This window comes from Gambusia affinis, linkage group LG19, assembly GCF_019740435.1.
Source record: "Gambusia affinis linkage group LG19, SWU_Gaff_1.0, whole genome shotgun sequence".
Classification (NCBI taxonomy): Eukaryota; Metazoa; Chordata; class Actinopteri; order Cyprinodontiformes; family Poeciliidae; genus Gambusia; species Gambusia affinis.
In genome coordinates this window covers 1,240,501-1,267,023 of record NC_057886.1, presented here as the reverse complement: position 1 = coordinate 1,267,023, position 26,523 = coordinate 1,240,501, and the positions used below count along the sequence as shown (strand labels likewise).

The following is a 26,523-nucleotide window of genomic DNA, read 5'->3' as shown; positions in this document are numbered from 1 at the left end:
TTGATATATTTTTGCTTTCCTTTAGCCTCGTTGTTTTTGATGCTGTGAGTCTAATCAAGCAGACATGATGAAACGTCAGGAAAAAGCTCACTTCCGTTACACGGAGACGCGCCTCTCCGCCTCTCCTTTTCACCGCGCTGTATTCTGGGAAACCCAGTTTATTCCTGGTTTGGGAACGATGGCAGGCGTGCAGCCGCCTCCCCTCCGCAGCCTGGATGATTTTCTGCTGAGCTCGGCTCGTTTTGCGGTGCCAGATGTGCGGGACCTGGACCGCTGGAACAACCGCATGATCAACAACCTTTTGTATTATCAAAGCAATTACTTTCTGTCCGCGCTGAGCTTCCTGCTCCTTGTGGGGTAAGTTTCATTATCCTGACGTCCTCCCTGAGATCATTCCTTTCTCTCCTTCTCACAATTTTTACTTTACTGAACTCTGTAATATTCTCGGTGCAAATGGACATTTCATTTGGGATTCTCCGCTCGCGCTGAGCAGCCAGTGTTTCATGCAGCTGCTTTGGTTGATTAGTTCCCCCACATTGGCTAACAGCTGTAGAAGATGCAGGGGGTTCGGACCAGGTCTCACCCTGCTCGGCTCTGCTCCGTCTTTGTCCAGGAAAGGGCGCTGTTCGTGGACTGGAACCTTTCTTTGATGAAGTCAAAAATGACAGTCAGTTATATACTGCTGTCACCGTCAGGTGTAAAATGTCCACGTTTACATACAGGGCTGCATCCTTTTCCTCTTGCCACTCACATGATTTAAACTGAGTCTCTAAAATGTTTAAATAGTAAAATTGCTTTTTGAAATAAGAATTCTGAATAGAATTGTGATACTAAATATCGGAATCGAATCCAATTACTAGACACTGAAAGGTTCACATCTCTAGTTAGCTGTAGAGGTGGAGGTTGACTTGAGGTGGAGTAGAAAAAGCTAAAGCTGTAAACTGTGAGAGGCTCAATAACTGGACATATTTCAGAATGAAAAGTCCTTCCTTGTCAAACTCGAGTCCCAGGGGCCAAATCTGGCCCGCCATAGCTTTTTATGTGGATCTTTAGACTCCAAATTACATCAGTTAATCCCTCCAGTTTTACACAAATCTGCAAGATTCATACGGAATCCACAGATCCCCACAATTCTTCTGATGTGTACTGCAACTTTTTTCTTAAAATTGTCCAAAAACATTGAGTTTAAGTTACTGCTGCCTCAGCCTGACTTGATATCAAGTGACTATAGTATAGATTCTTTTATTTTTTTAATACATTTTATATCGATGTGGCAAATAATAAAAAGTTATGTTTAACATTGTACATTAGCGCAAATATCATAAGAATTCCTTACAAATATTTATAAATTAACACCACAAAAACTGTGATTTTGACTGCAAAAAAACAAACAAAAAACATATGGCTCAAAAATATTCACAAAACCGTGGATGGACTGACCAGTGTGAAAAGATGTTCAATATTATTTAATTTTAAGAAAAGCTTATTGAATAGTGAAACAAACAGCTATTTATTGATATTTTAACAGTTTGGTGGGTTTTATCAATACCTACAACTGACCCTTTAAGAACATTCCGATTTTTAATATGGCCCACAATGAAAATGAGTTCGATGCCTCTGATTCTAATGAGTGGCAGATGAAAACTAAAACCTGACTTGAGGAGAACAAAGGGGCCTTTGTTCTAAAACAGGCCTGCACCGATAAATCAACAGGGAGTTCCTTAATTTTGTGAGATCGGTGATCGGCCCATGCTTACATGTGAAGCTGATCTTTTCGTCCTCAGCTAAGGTCTAAAAATCAGCCGCTGTCCTCTGTAGCTCTGTTGGCGCCGCCCACAAGGTCATGTCTGCATGTTTACAGTTAATAATAGTGACCCCACTGTTACCAACTCAGTGACTTTCTTGCTACATTTAGCAACTTGGAGGAAAACAAATGTGTAGGCAAGTATTAAAATGGGCAGGTGAGGTTTTTCAAAGCTGGGTGATCGGTGCAGCCTGTCTCTGAATCTTTGTGACGTTATTTTCAGGCTCAGCCTCTGGATGTGAAGTGAGGATGTTTGTCTTCCCTCAGGTATTTCCAGCCCATCCAGATGTTTGTTGGGATGATGGTGGTCACCGCGTTGTTCCTGGGTTTCGTCTGGGCTGCGGAGAACAAAGCTCCCATCCGGCGTTTCCGTAGAAACCACCCATTATTGGCTGTGCTCGCCATTCTCTTGGCCAGTTACCTCTTCATATTGGTGTTGGGAGGAGTGGTCGTGTTCCTGTTTGGAATAGCAAGCCCAGTACTGAGTAAGACTGTGGACACACACACTGCTCTGTATTCATCGGTTCAGATCTTCACTTTGTTTTCTGCCTGGTAGTTTGACGTTTTTCTTTCAACAACTGAACATGTTTTGAGTTCTTTACATAGATGCATCCCAGCAAATAAGAATATCATCTATGTGAGTAATTCATTTTGAAAAGTTAATCCTATATATTATAAAATAATAATAAAGAAAGGGGCATGTTTGTCATTTATGATGATTATAAAAAGTGAATAAAAAGCCAAAATATTTTTTCTCAGAACATGTGAATCATTAGAATAGTGAAATGATTTTCAGTCCAAGGTAGCATTGAGCGACCAGCCTGTAGTTCAGGCAGAGGTCGCGTTGATGGAATATTATCCATATTTGACCGGTTATTTTTTTTAAATGACCGAACAATTTGAAGCCTGTCGATCAGATTATAATTAACACCTCTGATTGGTGCACATGGGCAGACATTATAGACTTTAAGCAAAGATTTAATCGCAGAGGCAACTAAAATCAATCAATAAAAAATCCTTTCTGAATATCAGATCATGGACTCTGAACTAAATGCGTCTTTCTGACCGGGAACTGGCAACGTGTTGGAAGAGTTATGGACCGGACGCTTTGGAGCATCTGGTTAGGAAGCTCATTCCAAACCTTTGGTAGAAATGACGCATTTAATTCCAGTCTCCATTACATACAGAACAGAGAAAACTAAAGAGAATGCAATGTTGCGTTGACCATTTATAGTCTAAACAGAGGAGCCAGGAGTTTATCTTGAGGAAATAAATAAAGGTGCAGAAATTAATTAGACCGTAACATGCACAGTACGCTTCACAACCAATGCAGACGAGGCTGTGCCACTGTGAAGAACGTAACTTAACTGATTCTGCGGTTTTAACAAAGGGAGCTGGAAGACATTACCCTCCGACAGAAAGAGAGCGGCAGACATAACATCTGTCTGTTTCGGGGAGGCGAAACCACGCAAAAAAATCCTCATAAAAGCGCACGGCTGGAGCGCAGAGAGTAAAAAAAAAAGTTCAATTGATCGGTTTGGATCAGACAGATCCAACTGACCGATGAAGCACAGATTTCTCTGCAGATGCGACCAGGAGGAATTTGTGAGGCTGTGTGTTCAGACCGCATTAGGTGAAGGGCTGGTAATTTAAGTGGAGTCATTTAATTTAATTTAATTTAATTTATTGTAAGTTATTGGGGCCACAGTCAGTGGTTTTTGTCACGGAGAAAAAGTTACTGTAGACGTGTTCATCTGCTTTATGTGTGATCTGGATTCACGGTTCAACTAGGTGAATATTAACTAAACCGCACAAAAATGCAGCTAAATTGCTGATGTTAATATGATTGTAATTTGACGGATAAAAATAGCACATGACAGATTTTTTTAATGCTGTCTGTCAAAAACGTCTAGCGCGACCTCTGAGTTCAGAGTCATCTCATCTTCTTTTTGACAATCCTCCAGAGATTCTCCAGTGTTTGCTGGTCAATCCAGGACCGTAATCTCCAGGTCATTAAAGAAGGTGCTGATGCTCCTGTGGTGTGCTCAGAACGCAAGTCCTGCTGGGAAATGACCTCACCATGTCAGGGACTGCTAACGCTTTCATCTGGTCTGATGTCATTTTGATTTGGGATGTTGATTAAATTTAAGTTGACAGAAATAAACACTTTAGAAATACAAATATACATAATGAATCAAGTGCAAAGGTGCTTCATTATCTGAAATTAATTACTAAAAAGAAATGTTTTATTTATTTATTGAAATGTGCCTGTACATGTGTTTACTGCCCCATATCCATTGAGATGAGTGAAAATCCTTCCTGTTTTGATAAAGAATCTGATCATCTGTTTTTTGGATTTATATATTGTCTAATAGCAGAAGTCGGCTCAGGATATTTTCCCCATAATGGTTGTAAAATAAGAAAAAGAACGAAAAACAGAAGCTTTTATTCTTTACTTTGTACATTAAAGGTTGATTAGCTGGTCCCTGTGTGTTTCCAGTGGTTCTGGTCCATTCGTCGATGAGGCTGCGGAACCTAAAGAACAAGCTGGAGAACAAACTGGAGAGCATCGGCCTGAAGCGGACCCCCATGGGGCTCCTGCTGGAGGCCCTGGGGCAGGAGCAGGAGGCCGGCTCCTAAACCCCCAGCAGGGGTACAGGTTCACCTCTTCTTTATTTTCTGATCAGAAACCAGAAGAAAATTGACCAAATTGGACAAGTTTTATAGTTTGACAATTTTTGCACATGTGGTTATGGTTATGGAGTAAAGGACTGAAGGTGTTTCCCTTTTTATTGTGGAACCATTTGTAGTTTCATCTGTCATTCTACCCAGCTGGTCTAAACCGCCTTATGTTAATGTTTACAGGATTTACCATTGGAACAAAAAATCATTTTACATGAATACATCATGTTGTAACGATGAAGGAGCAAACAGGATAGACAAGTGATTTCCAACCTGGAACTTGAACTAGACCTCCAAACACCCTGAGTGTTTACAGCCGTTTCACAGCTGTTGCACCACACACACATGCGCACACAACAGCTAAGAACACTATGTGGAGCAGTGGCTGGCTGCTTATTAATGTAGTTTTAGATAATGAAGAAGATTCCAGATCAGCCAGTATGATCACCGATCAATGATCAATGACCTTCTTAATCACTGATCATTTTTTTTGACAAAGACATTTTCTCCTCCCATCTGTGATACTCTGTGATGGAAGCAGGAAATGGTGATCCTCTGATAAACCCTCAGCTTGTTGAAGGTTATTGCAAATAGATTAGTCAAGATAGACTAAGGACTGTTTCCTCTGCAGAGCAAATGATTTTAACTTGACATTTTCTTACCCAGTTCTGACGGGTTTAAATGTACAGTTTATGTGATCAGTTGAGGTGTTGCACTTTAATTGAAATTTTCAACATTTTCCTTCAGTTCCACAACAACTGGCCGGAAGCTGCTCTGTGTGTAGCCGCAGTGTTTGGTGCCTTTAATCTTATAATTCAGTAAGTTTTAATTAATTTCCTTGAAAACATATTTTTCACACACTGCAGCACAATAGTGCCCTCCTTTGGGTGATGGAGCAGCAGGCTGGGGGTCACTGTCCCCCACCCCCTTTAGCCTCCATGGATTAGCTGGCTGTGTGATGCAATAAAGGGGCGGGGCCAAGTGTCATAAAAGGAGCCTTTTATGACACTAAAACACATCAGTTGATGATTTTGTTGCATTACGTGTTTGTACATTGTAGTATTCAACTTTTAAAGGGCCAGTAATTATGCATTATCCAGGCACATAGAACCTTTTAATAGTTTAATTAAACAACTATGTCACCTTTACTAGCTATAAAATGCAATAAAAGTGAAATATGACTTAAAAGAAATTTAACCTTGTAATTTAATGAATTGAAGTTGGGGCTTTGTCTCTTTAAATTCTCCTTTTTTTCTGAAAAAGCCATAACATTGCTTCTCTATTAATTGTTTAAGAACATTTTTACCAGCTTTTCACTGAAAAATCATTTGTAAGGAGCTCAGCAGTTGCACAGTTCCACCAGATGTTTGCTAATTGCTGCTGGCTAGTCTGAAGGAGCTGAATGGGAAAGTTGTGGGGGAAAGCAGCTCTGTGAGGCAGAAACTTGGAAACTACAGATCTGAGGATGAGCTTCATCTCAAAGGTGGGGCTAGCTCCACCCATGGGTGAATGGTTGCCATGGGGATTAAAGGATTTCTCAAACATCCATAAAAAATTGAGACAACCCTCCAGGTATGCTTTTGATGAGGTAATAACATTATAACATGATGTACAGCTCTAAAAGTTGATTTTATGTGATACTGTCCCTTTAAAGAAGTAAAACCATAACCAGTGAAAAGGCCACCAGATCATTATCGAGTCTGTTGTTAAGGACAGGGAACCAGGAGAACAGGTAAAAGTAACCAAGTAGTTACTGAGGTTTACAAAATAGGAAATGTTTTTTTTGATGAAAGTTTCATTTATCATACACTTTTCTTCAGGTTCGGGGGTCTGATAGATATTTTTTCTTCTTCTTTTAAATGATAAAGTATAACATTATTAGGTGACTACCATTGTTTGCCATAATGCTTTTAAATATCCATGGTTGTGTTTGGATGAGAAGGATTGTCTGGGAGTCCTTGTTGTCGGGTAAACCAGGTGTTTCTGAAACTGATATTTATTTACAAAGTTACTGTTTTCCAGATTATGATAGTTTTTAAATTGATTACATAGGAACATGCTGATTATCAGTTGCATTATTTTCAATACAGATAATGTATAAAATCAGTTCTATATGGCTGCAGATGAAGAATCTGTTTCTTGATCTGATACTTGAGAAACGCATTAAAGATTTTTGCTAAATGTCTAAATTTATTGTAAAGCTTCTGGAGAAGAAAATCTACAGAATCCACAAACGGATCAGTCTGATCCAACTCAATGGGCATGCTTCATTTGATTGGTGGATCTCTGAGTGATCTGATTTTCCTCCATCTGTGCTGAAAGGTGCAGAGCGGCGTCTGCTGCGTGGAAACATTTAACCCGGGAGCTGAGCACTCAGCAGTGTTTGGGTTTTTACTGGAAGCACACTCTCCCGTATTTAGCTGAAATCTTGATTAGAAACAAAACAACTTACCGACTCAGGAAAACAGGTTCTACTGAAGTTTCAGTAATACACAAGGTTTTGGTTTTGCTCTTTTTAATTCAGTTATAGCATTTGATTTGCTTTTTGCTCACAGGTCCGATTTGTCAAGTTCCCACTCAGAAAACTACTCGTGATATTCACTCTGTCTTTTTGGGAAACGTCCTGATTGGGAAGTTTAAGTTCAAACCTTTTATGAAGAAGCTGAAAGTGTTTAATGTTCTTATAGTGAAAATGAGGATAAATATTAAGTTATGGTAGTTTATTGGATCAGAGTGAGTCACCTGTGGCTCTGAAGCTGCAAATGGCTTTTTGGACCGTCAATTATGGATTTTAATAACTTTAGCAAAAAATAAATAAATACAAAACCAACTAAAATTTTAAAATATGGACATAACATGACATAAAGGTATCATGTTATGATACCTTTAAATATATATATATATATATATATATATATATATATATATATATATATATATATATATATATATATATATATATATATATATATATATTTTAATGAAGAGAACGGATTGAATTTCCACAACAGAAGGGCATTAAGTACAAGTAACATTTTTTACTCTAAACATTTTTTCTTGTCATTAAGTTGAAACTTTAATGACTTTTCCCAAGACGAAAATGTATCTATTTTCTTTTTGCAAATGTTTGATCTTCATTTTAAAACCTAGAAGTCAAAATAAAATTTTAAGCTGACAAATCAAATTTCCTTTAGCTCAGACATTTTCTAGGTTGTCTGTTTTTCTTCTGTAGCATCAGGGGCTCTAAATGAGTTGATGTAGTTGGACGAAACGGCTCTTTGAGACGTAAAGGTTGCAGACTCCTGGTCTGAATATTACAATGTGTGTGCATTTGATTTTCTCAGTTTGGCATTCCAATGTGTTGGTGTGTATTCATTCTTTAATATGACTGTATTACCTTGAGCTGCCAGAACAATACTTTTATTATGAGAAAGATCCAAGCTGGTTTATCTACAAGTAAATGAAGTTGTTAAAGATTTGTATTTGTATGTAAACAGTGGCTAACATTTCCAGCTCAAAGTGCCCTTTAATATTTTACATGTGTATGTTTCTGGTTTTTGTTGTTGTTTTTTTTTTCTTTGTATAGTTATACTGTTTCTCTGTTTTATTAAATGTCTTTGCCTAACTGTCCCAGTATGGATTATGTATATTTGTCTTAATAAAAACGATGCTTTTTTTCCTGGAATGTGTCGTCTAATTTGGGGGTGGGCTGTCTTTGGGCTGCAAACCTGTAGAAGTGTAAACAGTTTGTGTCCAGGATGTGTGGGTTCTGCAGAGATATCAGTTGCCCTTTTCCCAACCCTAGACCTGGTTTAAAACTGAAAATGTACCTTTTCTACATGTTTTTAACATATTTGTTAAAACTGTCACCGTGTTGTGACTGAACGGTATGAGACAGATAATTTGTGAAAAGATTGAGCTTGTCTCCCTTCTACTTGAAACACTAGAAACAACCAATCAGAACCTGGAGGTGGGTCTTAGCGCTGTCAATCACCCTCTGTGTGGTGCTCCTCATCCCACCTCTCCCTACCTGCCCTTGTTCTCTGCTGCGGTGCAAAGTCTGTCATGAATGCTAGCACTAGTTAGCGTTTCCACTGATGACAGATAAATGGTTTTTCTGGAATGATGAGGTGTTTCTCTGCCATTAGTACATTTAGCAGCAAATACACGAGTATGATTGATGGCACTAAGCTCCTCCTCTTGACTCCAATTGGTTGTTTTTGGTCAGTGCATTTATTCAGACAACTACAGAGAAGTGATCGATCTTTTCACAAGTTATGTCTCATACCAAACTGTCATGACATGGTGACAGTTTTAACAAATTTGTAATAACTAAATTTTTTATTAAAGGTTCTGCAGCTATTAGGGCCCCATGGAGACTATGTCTCAGCTCCTCTCACTGTCCTCTGCAGGTCCCTCCTGTCTCCTGAGTTGCAGAATGTGAACGTGAGGAGAAGCTGTAGAATCACTGTTCACTACTGATTATGAAGATGGATTTTAAGGAATAAAAAAACTTTCTGGGAAGACGTGAATGGGCCAAACTGTCAGCCACATTTAGACAACTCTCCTCACATGTGTGTTTCCTCCGCTGTTCTCAACGCTCAGCAGGAACTCAGACTCGGTGGATCTGCCTGTGTTTGGAGGACGAAACACTGAAATGTGCATCCATGTTATTTCTTAACACTGTTGAGTTCCCAACACAAAGAAAACCCTGAAACCAGACAGCAGGCAGGAGGATGATGCAAGTTTACGCTGTTAACGGCAGAGCTGCCACACACCAGCAGAGCAACATACACCAACAGAGTGACACCCTCCTCTGGTAACGGTGTGAGTCACCAGGAGGAGGAGCCTAGCTCTGGCCAGCTGCTTTAAAAAGACTCGGCTTCTAACTTTGTCAGAACAGAAAGAGAACGGTGGAAGTGAGTGAGGGCGACTGGATCTGAGCTGCTGACCAGTGAACTGTCTGCCCGGTAAGAAACACTTCAACTAGATCCAGATTTCTACTGACTGTCAGTTTATCTCTGCTGTGAGCTGATACTGATCTCACACTTCATCAGAAAGTTGTGTCATATAATCACAAGCTGCTTGTTTTCTTAGCTGTTTTGGACCTCGGAGTGACTTCTCTGATTAACTAGATTATTTTGTAGGGATTTGTTTATGATGGCTGGAAACATTGTGTAACATGTTGTACTGACAGACTGTTAGGGAGCATCATGTAACAATGAACTTTGACTTCTCCACATCCTCCCTAATCTTACAAATTTAGGATTCACTGCAAAAATCTATGTTTTCCAATCATTTTAAACTCCTCAGTGGTTAGGTCAAATGAAGAGTTCTTTATTGAATTAAGCTGTGAAATGTTACAGTGTACAAGTTCAAAATATAGATTTTTTTTTTTTATGATTATTTTGCCTAAAGGATGTAGCTTATTTTTCAGACATTTTTTTAACAGGACAAATTAGTAACCATATAAGGAATGATGACATAATGTGTCAATAATTAACAGTGAATAAAGTACTAAATACCTTTATCTGAGCTTCATATCTGAAGTCAAAAGGCAGAAGAGCCTGAAGCAATACAGAGATTAAAAGGGATTTAACCACAAAGACGTGTGACTTTGTCTGGAACAAATATTGGCTTATTAAGTTTAAAGCAAGGGATCTTTTTAACAACAAGTCAATACGTCTTATGAAGAATGTAAAACTAAATATATGATATAGATTAAACAACAGGCTGTTTCAGACGGCATATTTTTTCCCTCCATAATAAAACCCATCCAATCAGAAAAATCTTCTGTTTTTTTTTAGATAAATTATTTTGTTTTTCACTTTCCATGTTTCAATCAGCTTCAGCCATTATAACCAGGACATTTAACATTTTAAATTTTGACCTTTATATATCTTCCATGCTGTTTTTGTCATAGCAACCCAGAGGATGGGGTTCATAAGGTATCAACAGACTGTGTTGCTCCGGTATGGAAAATGAAACCAGGAGGAAGTGTGTTTATTAAGCAAGGCAAATATGGCTGGTTACATCATGTGGCAACAGTGGAGAGGAAAAACTCCCCCTTAGAGGAAGAAACCTCCAGCAGAACCAGAACCAGAACCAGAACCAGAACCTGCCTCAGTTCGAGTGACAAGACAAACAGGCAAAAACAAACAGATGAACTGATGACTTTCTCTGGCTATGAAAAACAAAAAGTTAATAACAGAAGAGGGAGATGTCCAAAAGAATACATTGTGGATGCACTGTACATGACATACCTACAAAAGAGCAACAAATCATTAAAGTTTATCCAGAAAGATGAGCATTAATTCCAAGAGAAGGTTTATTTATTTCATTAGTTTGTGTGTTTGTCAGAGAAAATAATGAGTGTTTCCCTTTCCTGTTTTTTTTTCCTTTGCGGTTTGAAGACACACCTCTACTCTGAAGAAGACCCACCCTGATCACCGGCCAGAAACTCATCATAGATCTTTCTCTTGTTAGAGTGAAGCAGCATGGCATCTTAGCTATCTGCAGTAATCTATGAAAACAATGAAGCCAAAATATAATTTAACAATTTAACATAAAATCCAAACTACAGTTACACACGTCCTCCCACAGAGACCCATGTTATAGCAGTACTTGTTCTGGACGGATCTTCCAGGAAGAGAAACAGCACAAACCAAAGGACCATGTTACACATAAAGGAATACTTCACAGAGGGACTGATTCAGATGGCCATCCTGTTGAGTCTCTGTGGAGTCAGGGTGGATGTGGGACCGGAGGCGTTCATGCCTCCATCCTGGTCTGAGCTGATTCTGGGTCCGACCTCTGCGCTGACACACACACAGATCCTGAACCTCCGCAACCGGCAGAGCCTGCACCCCAAGACGGTGGATCTGGATCAGTTCTTCACAGCACGCAGGCTGTTGGGCTGGGTCCGCTCTCTGGACCGGATACAGGTAAGGAAACACACCCTCATAAGGACCAGCTTTTCTTCAGCCACTCACACCATGAGCCTGTATATACAAAAAATTGACCAAAAATGTCAAAGTGTGCTCCCAAATTTGTTTGTTGTATCATCACTTCCTTCTGAACAGGAATATTTAATCACCTCCTTTAGAAAAAGCATTTAGAATTTAATTTAAAGAATTAAACTGAATAAATCATCTATAAGGCATTTATGTTGCAAAGATTTCATACAATATGAACAATGAAGAACCAAAGCAGTCAAATAACAAGAACAAGTTCCCTTTGAACTGGGGAAAACCACCTAAATGAGACTGAAAATTAAAAGAGGATCATCATAAAAGGAGGAAGCATTATCTACTTTATTACTACAACAATCTGTTTCCAATTAAACGTTCACATAGCCTATGTTTGTAAAAAGTCTTTTTCTGACGCTTTTCTTCACAGGTTCCTCAGGCAGAGCTGGAGACATGGCTGGTCCAGCAGGAAGCAGGTCCTCTCTCTGGACGATTTCCTGACCAGAACTTTCTGATGGACAGAACACCGGGTCAGGTAGAGAGAGTCCAAAGTGAGCCAACTATGGAACAAGAAGTTCTGGATAGTCTGGAGGACGAAGAGCAGGTATGCCAGATGATCACACATCATGATGGGCAGCATGATGCATCTCTGTTGTATTATTTACTCAGAAAATTATCCTCCCGCTTCCCAGGATTTGTGTATTATGTAGGGTTTAATGTAGCTTAAGGTCCGACTCTGAACAACTCTGCTCTAGTCTCCTCTAACCGTCCAATAAATGTTGGACTAACATTCAGTTAAAACTATCCAACTTTGATCTCAATAGAAATCCAACATGTTTGGCTAAAGAAATAACCCAGTAGTATTTTGAGTGTGAACCAGTGGTCTCACACTACATTGCTTGAGAGCCAGAGTCCTGTACCGTTTCACTGTGTCTCCTCACCAGCATGCAGCCCAGCTGAACAGAGAGACTTCTAAAAGCTGCTGGAGACCAGCAGACCAGTTACAGACACCTAGATTATATACTGGGTCCTTCTAAGTATTTTTCTAATAACTTGATGTAAACATATTGCTTTCACTCAATGAGAGGTGAGATTGAATGTAGAACCAACCAGCTGTAGAACTAATGTTCTAGAGTGGCTCTCCACACTAATGGCTGCAACCGGAGATTCAAGGATTCCTCAAACATGCATGAAAGAATCAAAGCAATGTCCCATGTATGTTTTCCATGAGGTAATAACATTATAACATAATGTTACAATAACATCAAAAATGTACATTTTAAATAATACCATCACTTTAAGAAAACAAGATATCTGTGTTCTGTTGAACAGTGGAAGGTCAGAGATATTTTGCTGTGTAAAATGAAACAATTTGGTTTACTGTGACTTCTTTTGAAAATATGAAACCATTTATCTGTAATGAGTAATAATAATAGATAATATTCATAGTGTTATTTTTTTAAAAAAAGACTCTTCTGGAACCAACATTATTTAGTTCTTAACTTTAGTTCAAGATAAACTTTAGTAGTGACCCTCTGAAAACACAACTGTTGTTGCCGGGTTACCAATAACTCTCCATAACCCGGGGTGTGAACCAATGTGGTGGCTTTGTTTTGGGAAAAGATAAAAGCTGAGCTTGGTGGCATGTGAGACACTGAGTCAGAAACTGATGAGTCATCAGCAAACCTGATGTCACCAGAAAAATGAAGCAATGAACTCAGTTATGCTGCAACTCCTTGTAAATGGGACATTTCTGCTTCTGTTGCTGTGCCACACACTCTGACTTCATTCCACAAAGTAAAGTGAAAATCAAAGATGTTTGTTTGGCTACACTGACATGTTCTGCTCCCATTCAGAGGTGTGAGGATATGAAGCGGCCTGTTTTTTTCTGAGCATATCTCCAAGCTTTTCTGTGTGGCTGGGCCGGCTCTGAATGTTTCTGTTTGAACTTTGTAATGTTTTCCTGCCACATCATGCTCAGTTGTCTGTTTTGTAAAAATGCTAAAAAGACACGAGTCCTCTAGAGTTACTTCCAAGAGAAAACAGTACTTAGGCTGCATCCTCTGAGTTTCATCTACAGTGTTTACAACAAACACTGTAGTAAAACTGACTAAACAGCCATGCTTATAAATGATAAATGAAGGCCACGATCAACGTTATCTATACAGTTCAACCAACACACATTCCTTTAAAAATAAGGAATCCTTAAAAAAGAGTCCGTCCTTTTAGAGCTTTGGGTTCAATCTGCAGCTCCGAAAGTCTCTCTGGAGAGACTGACTGTTTCTGTAGCTGCATGTTTCAGCCAGAAAATCTATTAATGTGGCCTTGACCGCTGACCTCTGGCTTCATATTTCTGCTTCGCATGGCCTTCCTAACCTAGAAATCCTTCAGACATGTTCATCCACGAAGCACTGCAGCATTCTGGTCCTCGGTTCCAACCTCAGCCTGGCTTCTTTCTGCTTCAGGTGTGGATTCTCTCTAGGAACATAGAGACAGATAAATGTCTAAAAGCAAATTATTATTGTGCAAACAAATGAACAATCTGCCAAAACAATAGACTTTTAACTCAGAAAGATTTGGTAAACATACTGGGACAAATAGGGCAGTAAGAAGGTAGATACAGTTCACATCACTAAAAGCTGCTCTGCTGTTCAGGGCAACTCCTGATCATCCAAACTGTGGAAAGCAAACAGGACTTCAAACTTCAGATCGTCAATGTTAGAACACAAAAACCAAGACCAGTGATGGAGAGCCAGGAACATCCTAGAAGGCAACAACCTCTTCTGATGGACAAAACATCAGAAGAGGTTCTGATGGGATTAAAAGCTGCAGCTGACTCTCAGTGTCAGATTACTTTGTGAAAGTCAGCTGCAGCACACAGATCTATGAGTGTGCTGCTCCTTTAAATGAAAGTGTGTACAGCAGTGTTTTGAAATCCCCCTCCTGTATTAAATATCAGGCGCTGTACAGTCAACCTCGTGACTGTCTGTCTTGTTTTGAAACCTGATCATCTCATCCTGACTTCTACTTATATGTCCCAGTTTTGCAATCCGCCTTGTTTATTGCTCCCACACATGATCACAAACAAACAGCCAACCGAACAGGACGACCTCCGTCACATTCCACCGTAATCTACCAGAACTGTTCATCAGAAAAATAGTTTTTAAACTTCAATCATTTTTTTCAGACTGGATATGTGAAATAAAAAAATCTTTATTATTGAATCTTTAATATTTTAGCTTGAAAATTAGTTTAAACTTGAACTGTTTGCCTTTTATTTGTTTCTGTTTTTTTTATTTTAAACGTGTTCTGTCTGGCAGTGTGTCACAGTGAGGCCCAACACATTTACTTTCACAAGTAGAGGATTAAGGCCTTTAATGCATATATATAAATAAAGTGTTACTACATTACTTTGGTAACACTTTGTTGAAAGGGTGTGCATGACTGACATGACATCGTTATAAACATGACATGAAACCTGTCATGAACATGAAGGAACCTTCATAAATATTTATGACTATTGTCATGAAGAGTTATTTGGTTAAAAACAACACTTTTAACACAAAGTTGACACTTTCAATGGACGTTTCATGCAAGTTTTAATGGAACTTTGCATTAAAAGAGTCATTATTTACTAAATAATGCCAAGTTGACAATTTTAATGGACTTTAATGAAACGTTTAGTACAACTTTGCATTATTTGCAGAATTTCACTTCATGATAATAGTTATAAACATTTATAAAGACTCCTTCGTGTTCATAACAGGTGTTATATCATGTTTATGACAGTGTTATGTCAGAGGTGTCCGCTGCCCCCGTCCTCCTCTAGCCCCACCCCTGATGTCTGGACACTCATCACTCCTCTGCTGTTCTTTAGAGAACTGATGTTGACAGAAGTGATGAATCCTCCAACATGCTCCCTGAAAATCAGCCACTTGGCCTCGACCTGGAACTCCAGTGGCAGGATCTAATGGACATCCTGGAGCCTGAGGTAACAAACAGAGTTAGAAGGGATGCAAATACATGTGATGTACAACAAAAGAGAGATTCAAATATACAGGGCATGAAACCTCTGAAAAGATCACAGATACAGATGAAATAAGATGAAACTGTATTCTTTTATCTGCAGAACACAGATGTTGAAATGATGACCTGTTCAAACTGCAGCCCTGACTCAAGAACACCTGCAACTGCATCAGGTGATGAGTCTGAAGCTCCGCCCCCATGTTCCAGCACCCGTCCTGGGACAGAGCCTCTCACAGGGACCTTCTGGCAGCAGGGTGAGCTACACAGGGCAAAAGAAAACTCAACCTTGGATTGAGCTTTGATTGTTTTAGATGAAAGTGGACCAAATTGTTCATTAGCTGAAAACTAAGAAATACAAAAGGAACAGAGATTTAGAATATATCATGAATTCAAAGAGAGCCTTTTATTATTATTCAAAGATAACTTTTTTCTCCCCCAATACTTCCTGTTTGTTTTTAGATCTGTTTGGGACTGCTAACCAGCTGGAGCAGGAGCCAGTTCTGCTTCCGCTGACTCCCACTGATGAGCTGGACGAGGACGGTTCAGTGATCAACACAGGCTTCACTTTGGAGAACTCCAGGTTGGACCCCTGGACAATTCCTTCAAACTACACTGACCTGCTGGACAAAAATCCTACAGAAGACACTGACGAAGGAATGAATGGCGGAGATAACTTGGCAGCCTTCAGCCTGAACCTGCTGACTCAAGACATTTCTCCATTCAGCCCAGACTCTCCTTCATACGACCTGAAAACTCCTAGTGTCAACCAAGCGTCCGGAGGGAATGATCTGGACCAGGACTTTGGACGAACATCATCCAGTTCCTTTGTGTTGGCTGAGGAAGATGCAGACGGTTTTCCCGGCCACATCAGTGACCTGTTGGAGGATTTGAACATCTTGGAAGACATTCAGTTGTTGGCTGGAGAACTGGAGGAGGGATTCAGTCCTGAGCTGGAAGAGCAGCTACACAGTGATGGAGTCCATCAGGGTGCTGACAGAAGAGGCAACTGGATGGAAAACCAGGAGCAGCGCAGCAGACTGGGAGGTATTCCACTATAGAGAGTCCACTGGCTAAAGCAGCAGAATTATTAATAAATCATTTAAAATAATAATGTCACATTTGTTTTTTTGCCATCCAGCTAAAAATAAATAATTCTGTCAGAGGGAAAAGTGCAATAACCAAAGACATCAAGGACACCAATACTTTTTTCTAGCAACTGATTCTTTAATTGAGCAATATTTGCCTTTTTTACTTCGCAAAAGTTCCTAACATGTATCAGATTGTGAGAAACTTTCTTCTCCATGTGACCCCACAGATCACATGTCAGCTTTACTTTTACTAGGCCATTCCAAACACTTATATTTTATCATGATGTGAATGTTTTTTCCTGATTTGGATGAACACTTGGCTCAATCAAGCTAAAACCTCACTAAACCTCACCTAAAGGTCATTATTCAAACCTTTCAGATTTCACCTGGACTAAAACCTCAACTTCCTGCCGTTGGCTGTCTCCCTGATCATTTTCTGTTGTTTTTACATTTCCACATAGTTACATAAATTTTAGAGACACACCCAGTTACATGTAAAGTAGAGTAAACTTTTACTTTGACTAACCCCTTAGCCCCACGCTGAGGCTGTTTGTCGTGAACGTGGCTCCTCTACCAGACACCTGGGAGTTTGAGCCCAGGTGTCTCAAAACTCAAAAAGACTAAGTTCCCCCCCAGATGAATCAAAAAGGTGTGTCAAAACAAACTAATGTTGTTTTGAAATGCTGCTGGGTTATTGCAGCATTTATTCATTTATTAATGCTCTGAGCAGGTTGATTTGGCAGGACAACACATGTAGTATTTAGAGGAAAAAGGGTTTTAATGGCTTCTAATGTGCAAATTTTCTTTTAAAGCTGACTTTAGATCTGGGTGGGTAGACTCTAAAGATCTGCTCTAGATTATTTTTTAACAACTTTCATAAAATCAGAGGCAACGTCACAAATATTCAGACTTTGAAGAAACAAGCTGTGAAGCTGTTTTGATCTTTCCTGTTGCGTCCTCCCAGGTGTCCGGGCGGAGGCGGAGGTGGAGACGGACTCAGACTCTGGCCTGTCTCTGGACTTCATCCACAGCCCTTCTTCCTCCTCTTCTTCTATTGTTTCTGAAGGCTCAGCGGACGATTCTTCTTCATTCTGTGCGTCGGCTGTGGGGAACGTGTTTTTTGACAAGGTGGACAGCAGCGATGAGGACAGTTCAGCTGGATCTCATTTAGAAGTGGAGGTGACTATTAAGCAGGAGGAGGTGGAGGAGGACATAGGAGCGGTCGGAGGACATGGCGTGCCACGGTTCCCTGCTAACCATGAAGATTCCAAACTGTTTCCAGGCTTTTCCTGGCTGGATCACATCAGACATGATCACACCTACAACAACCCGCCCCTCTCCTCGCTGTCCTCTCCAGCTCCTGGGACGACGTCCCCCATCCAGAGTGAATCATCAGTGAGGGCCGGCAGAGCCAGGCCGTGGCGCCGCTCCTCCTCCAGCCTGGCTAAAGAAACTAAAACATGGAGCCGAGATGAGGAGCGAGCCCGGGCCCTCAGGATCCCGTTCTCCTACCAGCTGATTATTAACCTGCCAGTAGAGGAGTTTAACCACCTGCTGAGTAGCAGCCAGCTCAGCCAGCAGCAGGTGACCCTCATCAGGGACATCCGGCGGCGTGGGAAGAACAAGATAGCTGCTCAGAACTGCAGGAAGAGGAAACTAGACGTTCTGCTAGTTTTGGAGGAAGACTTGAAGGCCCTGAGACTCCAGCGCTCAGAGCTGCTGCGGGAGAAGCGGAACAGCCTCAGGCGCCTGCAGGACATGAAGAGCAGATTTGGGAAGTTGTACCAGGAAATCTTCTCCCAGCTGGCGGATGACAACGGCAGGCCGCTGGACGCCACAGAGTACACGCTTCAATTTGGACCTGATGGTACAGTAACTGTGGCGTCGGTCAGAGGCAGTCAAAGCAGCAAAAAACACAGAGGTGTGAAGAAGAGGAGGAGCTGAATAAGAACTGATCAGGTTGGAACCAGCAGGATGATCTTCCAACAAGGACCCGGCAAAGCCTGAAACACTGACCCTCCTGACCTCTAGATGACCTCAACTGGAAGGTTCTGTACACAACAGATGTAAATCAGGGCTGCTAAAATTTGCTTTTCCAGACTCAGTTTCTTGTATTTTTTGTTGTTGTTTTTAACAACTTTGTAGAAACTTGAGGGTAAAACATGTCGGTTTTCTCCTCCTGAAGGAACGGAGCTAAATCTTCTGCTCATTAAGAAGTCTTTTAACTGTTTTTGGTATCTGGACAATCTAAGATCAATTCAAATCTGTGGTACTTAGAAAATCTGTGAACTGGATTATGCTTGAATAGACACAAATCTGATACATCAGTTTGTAGCAAATGATATCTCAATGACTTGGGGTTAAAACTAAATTATTCAGACTGAAGAATGATGATTCGGATGTTCTGCATGTGCATCTTCGCTTCTAAGTGTAACAATTTCATACTCAAGAAGAAGACATGCTGCCTTACGGAGAACAGAGAATCCCAGTCCAGCACCGGTCATCTTCTGTTGAACAGAAGGGGGCGCTGGTCAGCAGGCAGGTGGACATTACAGCGAAACAAAGAGAAGCTTTTCACCGGCACCATCTTGTAGAGACACTAAAGGTGTAAAGTTCCCGGCGCAGCCTGGCGCCGCCCTGCTGCCTCACCTTCAGCACTAAGACTGAAACTATTGAAGATGGAAAAGGACTTGAAATTTTGTAACTTTTGTTGTAATATACTTTTATCCAGGATGTTGATTTTACCTGTATTAGTTTTATGTAAAGAACAATAATGCATTAATGTATTCAGAAGTAATGGTTGGGTCTTTTCTGCAGTGATCTGCAAGAAAATCCTGACAAGAAAAGAAATGTGTTCAAAGTCTGAAGTCATTTGTGGTAAACAGAAAATCCAAATATACTTTATTATGTATGATGCTCCAGTTTGACTGTCTGTTCCTTTAACCTGGGCTTGTAGATGCAGACTCTAAATTCTGATTAGAATACTATAGTATAATATTTTACCAGAACAAATGAATATCCAGATGACCAGAATTAGAAAAATTAGTCATAAAATATAACTTTGCACTGATATACTTCACTCTCCTGTTAAATTTCCCTCAGAGCTCCTTGTTGGATCAGCTGCTCTCAGGTGTCTTGAAGTCTCCCCCACAAGAGAACGTCTCGAAGTTATTAGTGACATAAAAACTTCAAACTTCAGCAGTTTCTCTTAATGTGGGATATTTGTGATGCAAACCAGTAATGTCTGGTTGTTATCGGGGCAAGGGTTGCTTCTTACACTGATCTCAAGCCCATCTCCCTCTTTCATAGCAGCCAGTGTTCATTTGTACAGTGAATGATCCCATTATCATCAATGAACCAAGTGGCAGATGCAGAAAACAGGTAAGGACTCAAACAGCAGCCTGCAGAAAACTCAGTTCTACAGTCATTCCACTGAGGGAAGAGACTTCAAGATGCTGTTTATAAATCACTGAACAGTTTAGCGCCACAATACATTCTGCTGTTGTCATAGCAACCTTCCAGACCTCTGGAAGGTCTGTTCTGCATCCAGAACATGGAGACATGAGGAAGCAGCACTCAGCCTCTATGCACCACAAATTTGGATAAAATTTCCAGAAAACTGCAAAACAGCCGAAACACAGAATTCCTTTAAATCTAGACTAAAACCTAAATCTGTTTAGTTCCACCAGAATAAATATTCCAGAAATGAAGCAAAGGGAATCAAATACAGAACCGGTCAAAGACACAGCAATACTTGAACTGACCTCAAATGGAAATGACTGAAGGCCAGTCCAATCATTTTGATGATTCATTTTTCAACTCTACTCATCTACTTAACATTTGTGTTTAGTCATCAAGTAACCAGAGGTCACAGACATGTTACATTCACTTAGTGCAACAGCTATTAATGTCACCAATGGTTGGTCAGATTTATGTGGTCCATGTTTCATTATAAAACTAAAGAATTAAAAAAAAAAATCATGGGTCCCAAATCATTTATTGTTTAAATCAGCATTTAAAAGTAGATCAACAGACATGCAACAGATCAACAAGCAAATCCACTAGGAACAAAAAAAATAAAATAAAAAAATACATAGCACAGATGAATAGAGGTTTGTTACATCAGCAGAGAGAGCATTTGGTTAAAATGTAGGAAATTATATTTAAATGCTGATTGATGTGGTGCAGAAATATAACTAAATCACCAACAACTGAACAAGTAAAATTTGTGAAATGCTTTAAAACAGTTTTCAGTTGAGCCAGGATGGATAGCTGTTGTATAGCAAATCTTTAAAATGGAAGAAGGTGCAATACATGCGTCACTATTTCATGTATTAAAACGGCATGGCTCCTAACAAATGACAAGCAGGAAGAAACCAGATGAAACAAAATGAAAAAAAGAAAGAAAGAAATCAATCCAATACAAATGTGCCAATAAAGAAACCTACAACACTATTACAGTTTACATAGAAATGCACAGCTGGGCTACAGTTAACACATAATTGGAAAGCTTTGACAGAAAACAACAAAGAAATGAGGCGGTTTTTTCCTCTCTGTATGCTCAGCGTCTTAAAAAAAACCCGCCTGGCAACTGAGAACAGATGAAGAATAGTTGAGTTGCCCAGCAGAGCATGCTAAGATTTTATAACCTAGTAAACAGATGTGAGACGCAGTACAAGTGAACATGAACCATTTTCTAAAGGAAGAGTTTTCAGCATAGTGCGAGCCATACCCTAATTCTAGTGAAGTCCACTTTGTTACAGAGCACTTTACCTAAGACAGGAAAACATAAGGCAAAAAAAGAAAAAAAAAAAAAAAAGATTTCACTGAAACTGTTCACTTTAGAGTAGAATATTGGTGGGATCAGATCAGCAATGTTTCTGAATGAATCACAGAAAGGGAAAAATTGCTTTCTGTCTATGTTGGAAAATTCACTGCTTTCCTATTGTTTAAAAGAAGTTCCCACCCATCTCAGATTCTTTCTGCTGCGGCTGCAGCGCCATCAGCTCAACACTTTGGGGAGAGAGGAACTTCATCCGAAACCAAACACTGACCTTAATGTTTAACCAGGTTTGTTTTTCTTTCCCATCGGATACTCGGCGGTCTGGAAGAATACTTGTTGAAGGCACAACACATTCATGGTAAGGGGACAGAACAGAACGCAGACGTCAAACACACCTGCTGGAAACGAACCGCTGCAACCGCTAACGGGTGGGAACATCTTTTCAGGACTCGAATCCTTACAGGGCAGGAAAACAGATTTTCTGTCACTTCCACTGACAGCTGCTGATCCTCACACTGTAGGATGTCAGAGACACTGAAAGTTAACAGTCAACTGGTGGGGAGCTGATTTCCTGCCCTGCATCGCCACACTTCCTCTTCACCCCGTTTGTACCTCCTCTCATCCACTAGTCCTTTTTTTCCTCCTCCTTCTTTTCTTCTTCTTCTGTGGGGTAAGAGTGCCATGTGAGGCGTTCCTCGTAAAAAGAGATCACTACCTGCGGACATTTGACGTTGGCTTCTTTGGCCGGTACGAGGTCCGCCTCGTCAGAGTTCTTCCTGTTCAGTTTGAGAAGAAGAAAAATTGTCAGGTTCTGGGGGAAAGAGACTGTGAAACACTGATACTTTCTTTCAGGTGAACTTGAATGGATGCAGCTGTTGAATAGAAGAGACATCATGACCAGAGCTCCAGAATACAAAAAAAACCTCCAAACAAACAAAAAGCACATTAAAGAGTTCTATAAAATATTTCACATCTGAACTTTTAAATCTGGATGACAGTCTAGCTTTTATTATTATTAATTGGTAATATTGTTAACATTGTTAACACTGCTTTTCCATTTGTTTTTGTATACAAATATTCCCTATTCATCAGCAGACAGGGACAAAGATTGTTTTTGGTGAAATTCAAATAAAAGCTTGCAGGTTCAGGCTACAGTGGTGATATTGGGAGAGTTGAGTGTTTCAGTGAGTGGAAGGATTAGTCATTTCTTCATCAAAGATGTGGTGAAACAAAGGTTAGCAGAGCAGGGAACAGTAGAAGAGAAAATGTCTGAATGGTTCATGTATCATTAAACCTCCATCACAGCTTGCAGGTTCAGGCTACAGTAGTGTTTCAGTGAGTGGAAGGATTAGTCATTTCTTCATCAAAGATGTGGTGAAACAAAGGTTAGCAGAGCAGGGAACAGTAGAAGAGAAAATGTCTGAATGGTTCATGTATCATTAAACCTCCATCACAGCTGGTCTGCTGTCTCCCTCTGGAGCTACTATTTTTTTACTTTTTATTAACTTAAAGAATTCTTCCGTTTCAGCAGAAGAAGACCATTCTGTTGGTAGGGCAGACGGCTGCTGGTACTGAGCCAGGTTCTGGTTCTGCTGGAGGTTTCAACTTGTTAAAGGGGAGTATTTCCGCAGTGAGTTGGGAATACTGTGTTGCTCATACAGGCACCAACTAGAGCAGGGGTGTCAAGCTCCAGTCCTCAAGGGCCGGTGTCCTGCAGTTTTTAGATGTGCCACAGGTACAAAACACTGGAATGAAATGGCTTAATTACCTCCTCCTTGTGTAGATCAGTTCTCCAGAGCCTTGCTAATGACCTAATTATCCTATTCAGGTGTGGTGCAGCGGAGGCATATCTAAAAGTTGCAGGACAGCGGCCCTTGAGGACTGCAGTTTGACACCCCTGGACTAGAGGGACTAGATCTAATCTAGTAAAACCAGCAGCTCCTACGACTCCTCCTGCCTCTTTGTTGTTGGTGTGTTATAAATAGTGTCTTGTCTTTTTAAAGGGGCGGTATTATGCGTTTTCCAGCCACACAGTGCCACTTTATAGCACAATCAAGTAACTATGTAACCTTCAGTTGTTCTAAAAATATCAAATATAAAATAAAAGAAATTCCATTTAATTATTTAACACATTGAAATTGCGGCCTGTCTCTTTCTGAAGTTCTCTCTTTAGAAAGTCATCACAACATGGCTCCTCCATTAACCCTTTAACAAAGGATTCATCAGTGTAGCTCCTATAATGACCTCAGCAGATGGGCAGGTGTTTGCTAATTGCTGCTGGCTAGTCTGAAGGAGCTGATTGGGGGGAGTCATGGAGGAAGACTGCTTTGTGAGGCAGAAGCCTCGAAGCTGCAGCTCAGAGGAGGAGCTGCATACCGAAGGCGGAGCCAGGTCCACCCAGGATTTATGAACAGAATGGTTACCATGGAGATGACAGAATTTCTCAAACCTTCATATAAGAATCAATTTAACACCCCAGGCATGCTTTTTATGAGGGAATAGAAGTATAACATATTGTGAAGCTTGGGGAAAAAAACTAAAAAATCTGTTTTACATGATTCTGTCCCTTTAATGTTCAACATACACTATGAAAATTAGAAAAGAAAAATCACTTAGTTGTACATCCATTGGCTCATAATTATTTCTCTAATAAGTCCACAGTATTTTTATTATAGGTGAAATGTGACTTTATCAGAAAGCCTAGAATCTCTGAGTATTTATGAGTAGGAGGAAAGCAGACATGAGAACCCACCACTTCATTAGAAACATCAGCTCTCCACTGGAGTCGGTGGCTCCGATAATCCTCTCAGGCTGCAGGCCTCTGCCAAAACCTCTGGCCTTGTCCCCCTGACAGCAGAACACACACTTGGCATGACTCATAGACAGCAACTCAGAAGGAGAAATAGACCCACAACAATTATATGACAAAAATGTTAGTTTGTCAGAGACAAGCAAATGTTCTTCGATGGAGTGATTTTGATAAAATACAGTCACAGTAGGGCTAGGGGATATGAGGAAAATCTAATATCTTGATATAGTTTTGCTATATCACGATACACAATATATCTCACGATATTCTTAAACGAGCTCCAATGTTATTTTAAACTATAGGCCCCTTGCAGCTTGCTCCCGCCCCATTTCACTGCTAGACATAAATGTTAGCTCATATAAAAAGGGACGCAGTGTTTTACTATGAACTGTCTACACCACGACTAGATAACAAGGTGAGAAATAAGTTTTAGGCAAGAATAAAAAATAGAAAGGGAGAGGGAAGTAGGCCAGTTATCCTTGACTTTGACAAACTTAACATATAGATGTGCTGTGGAATAAGGTGTGTTTTGGTTCAGCTTAGAAATAAAAAGAGCGACCTACACACAAACTGACAGATCATCAGTAGAGCAGGTGTTCAAATAAGCCAATCAGCCACCGCTAATACAGCAGATTTGCAGGAAAATTAGAAAAATGTGGGACTCTGTTGATTTTGTAGATGTGTGAAAAACTGGAGAGACTTATTGATGTAATTTAGAGTCTAAAGGGCCACATAAAAAGCCACGGTGGGCCAGATTTGGCCCCCGAGCGACGGTCTCTGAGGTAAAAATCCTGGGAAACTGTCAAAGGACCGACATGCTGGATTAAAATGTACAACAGAGACAAGGAGAACAAAAGTATAAGATGTAGAATAAAATGATGAAATGGCAACTTACAGAACCTAAACAGCAGGTGCTATCTGGCTGTGGAACCGTTAAATAAATTACCTCCTCCTTTTTCTTCTTGCTGGCCCGCTCCTCTGCGTCTCCAGACGCCTCGCTGGAAGCTTTCCTCTTACTCTCCTTCTTCTTCTCCTCCCTCTCTTTGTGTTTCTGCATGTACTCTGCAATCAGGTCGGGACAGTCCAAGTTTTCTTCTGGCTCCCATGTGTTGTCCTCGCTAAATAGACGAATACAAAAATAATAACTTTAGACATGGATGTCTCTGAAACAACATTCCAAAATTCCCCAAGTTAGCCTCTCAGAAAACTTGTAAATCTGTAAATAACTTTATGATGACTATAGAAAGTTTGTGGCAGACACCAATAACCCAGCCAATAGTAGCTTTATATAATTGTGTTTATCTATAAATAGCAACATTTTAAAAATAGAACATTTCATCTAAGAGACTTTGCCGAAACTACCAAGCAGAAATTGATACTTTTTGCTCATGTTAACATGAAAATATGCTGAAGAAAATGTTGAAGTCAATCCTTCAACACTTTCAATAATAATAAAGATTCTTGGTCACTTTAACTCAACAGGTTAATGCATATGATGGTAGAAGTTCAGCAGAATAATGTGAACTTTGAGGAAGCTCTACCAGGGCAGTGTGACATCACACATGTAACAGAAACAGTGAGCTGACTGGAAGCTTCTGTTAAACAGCTTCATGGACAGAAGGCATTATAAAAGATGAACGATCATCAGTGTGGCTCGCTTCAGATCCTTGACTGTTTTTTAGGTGATTTTCATATGATATCACAACAAACTGGACCTCTGTCTCTTTAAGAAACTCCTGCGCTTTCTGTAGCTCCACCTTGAGCTTTAGAAAGAGTTCAACATGGCTCCTCTATTTACTCTTTATTAATGTTTTTATCAGCATTTCACAAAGAAGTAGCTGCTATAATGAACTCAGCAGCTCCAAAAGGTGTTTGCTAATTGCTGCTGGCTAGTCTTAAGGAGCTGAGAGGAGGAGTTCTGGAGGAGGGCTACTCTGTGAGGTGGCACCTCAGAGTTGGAGCTTCATCTCAAAGGTGGTGCCAGGTCCACCCGGGACAAAAAGCAGCATCCAGTATTTGAGCAGGTTATACTCACTCTGAAAAGCCTTTCCATTTCAGCAGAAACTCGACTTTGCCCCGCACCACACGGCGGTCCAGAACCTTTTCCACCACATACTCTTCCTCTTCCTCCTCCTCTGCAGGAGCTGCTGCTGCTGCGGCTGGAGCCGCTGCTGCCGGAGCCGCCGCCGCTTCTAACGGAGGTGCTTCCTCTGTTTCCGCGGCGGCCGTTGCTGCCGCAGCTGCTGGGGCCGCTGGCTGCTCCTCATCCTCAGCCTTCTTGCTCTTCTTTGCTACGGCCGCCAGTTTGACGTCTGAAGAGGACTCTTTGTAGACAACAGAAAACATGCAATTCTGTGATGTAG

At 40.4% G+C, this 26,523-nt stretch overlaps 3 protein-coding genes across 3 annotated transcripts; 2 read left to right on the top strand and 1 right to left on the bottom strand.

Annotated features, from left to right (window-relative positions):
- The first annotated feature begins 129 nt into the window (after nucleotides 1-129).
- On the top strand, nucleotides 130-8,164 carry praf2 (PRA1 domain family, member 2). The gene is made up of 3 exons (XM_044099049.1): nucleotides 130-357; nucleotides 2,072-2,289; nucleotides 4,305-8,164. Exons 1-3 carry the CDS (start codon nucleotides 179-181, stop codon nucleotides 4,442-4,444), a joined length of 537 nt encoding a protein of 178 aa, XP_043954984.1. The 5' UTR covers nucleotides 130-178; the 3' UTR covers nucleotides 4,445-8,164.
- Nucleotides 8,165-9,390: 1,226 nt separating this feature from the next.
- On the top strand, nucleotides 9,391-19,482 carry nfe2l1a (nuclear factor, erythroid 2-like 1a). Its single transcript, XM_044099048.1, has 7 exons — nucleotides 9,391-9,456; nucleotides 10,900-11,430; nucleotides 11,885-12,058; nucleotides 15,332-15,445; nucleotides 15,584-15,734; nucleotides 15,940-16,524; nucleotides 17,533-19,482. The coding sequence occupies exons 2-7, from the start codon at nucleotides 11,161-11,163 to the stop codon at nucleotides 18,510-18,512; spliced, it is 2,274 nt and encodes a 757-aa protein (XP_043954983.1). The 5' UTR covers nucleotides 9,391-9,456; nucleotides 10,900-11,160; the 3' UTR covers nucleotides 18,513-19,482.
- Nucleotides 19,483-20,548: 1,066 nt separating this feature from the next.
- cbx1a (chromobox homolog 1a (HP1 beta homolog Drosophila)) lies at nucleotides 20,549-26,521 on the bottom strand. Its single transcript, XM_044099047.1, has 4 exons — nucleotides 26,196-26,521; nucleotides 25,107-25,278; nucleotides 24,104-24,198; nucleotides 20,549-22,127 (listed from the first exon to the last, which is right to left on the bottom strand). Exons 1-4 carry the CDS (start codon nucleotides 26,504-26,506, stop codon nucleotides 21,977-21,979), a joined length of 729 nt encoding a protein of 242 aa, XP_043954982.1. The 5' UTR covers nucleotides 26,507-26,521; the 3' UTR covers nucleotides 20,549-21,976.
- Between the last annotated feature and the right edge of the window lie 2 nt (nucleotides 26,522-26,523).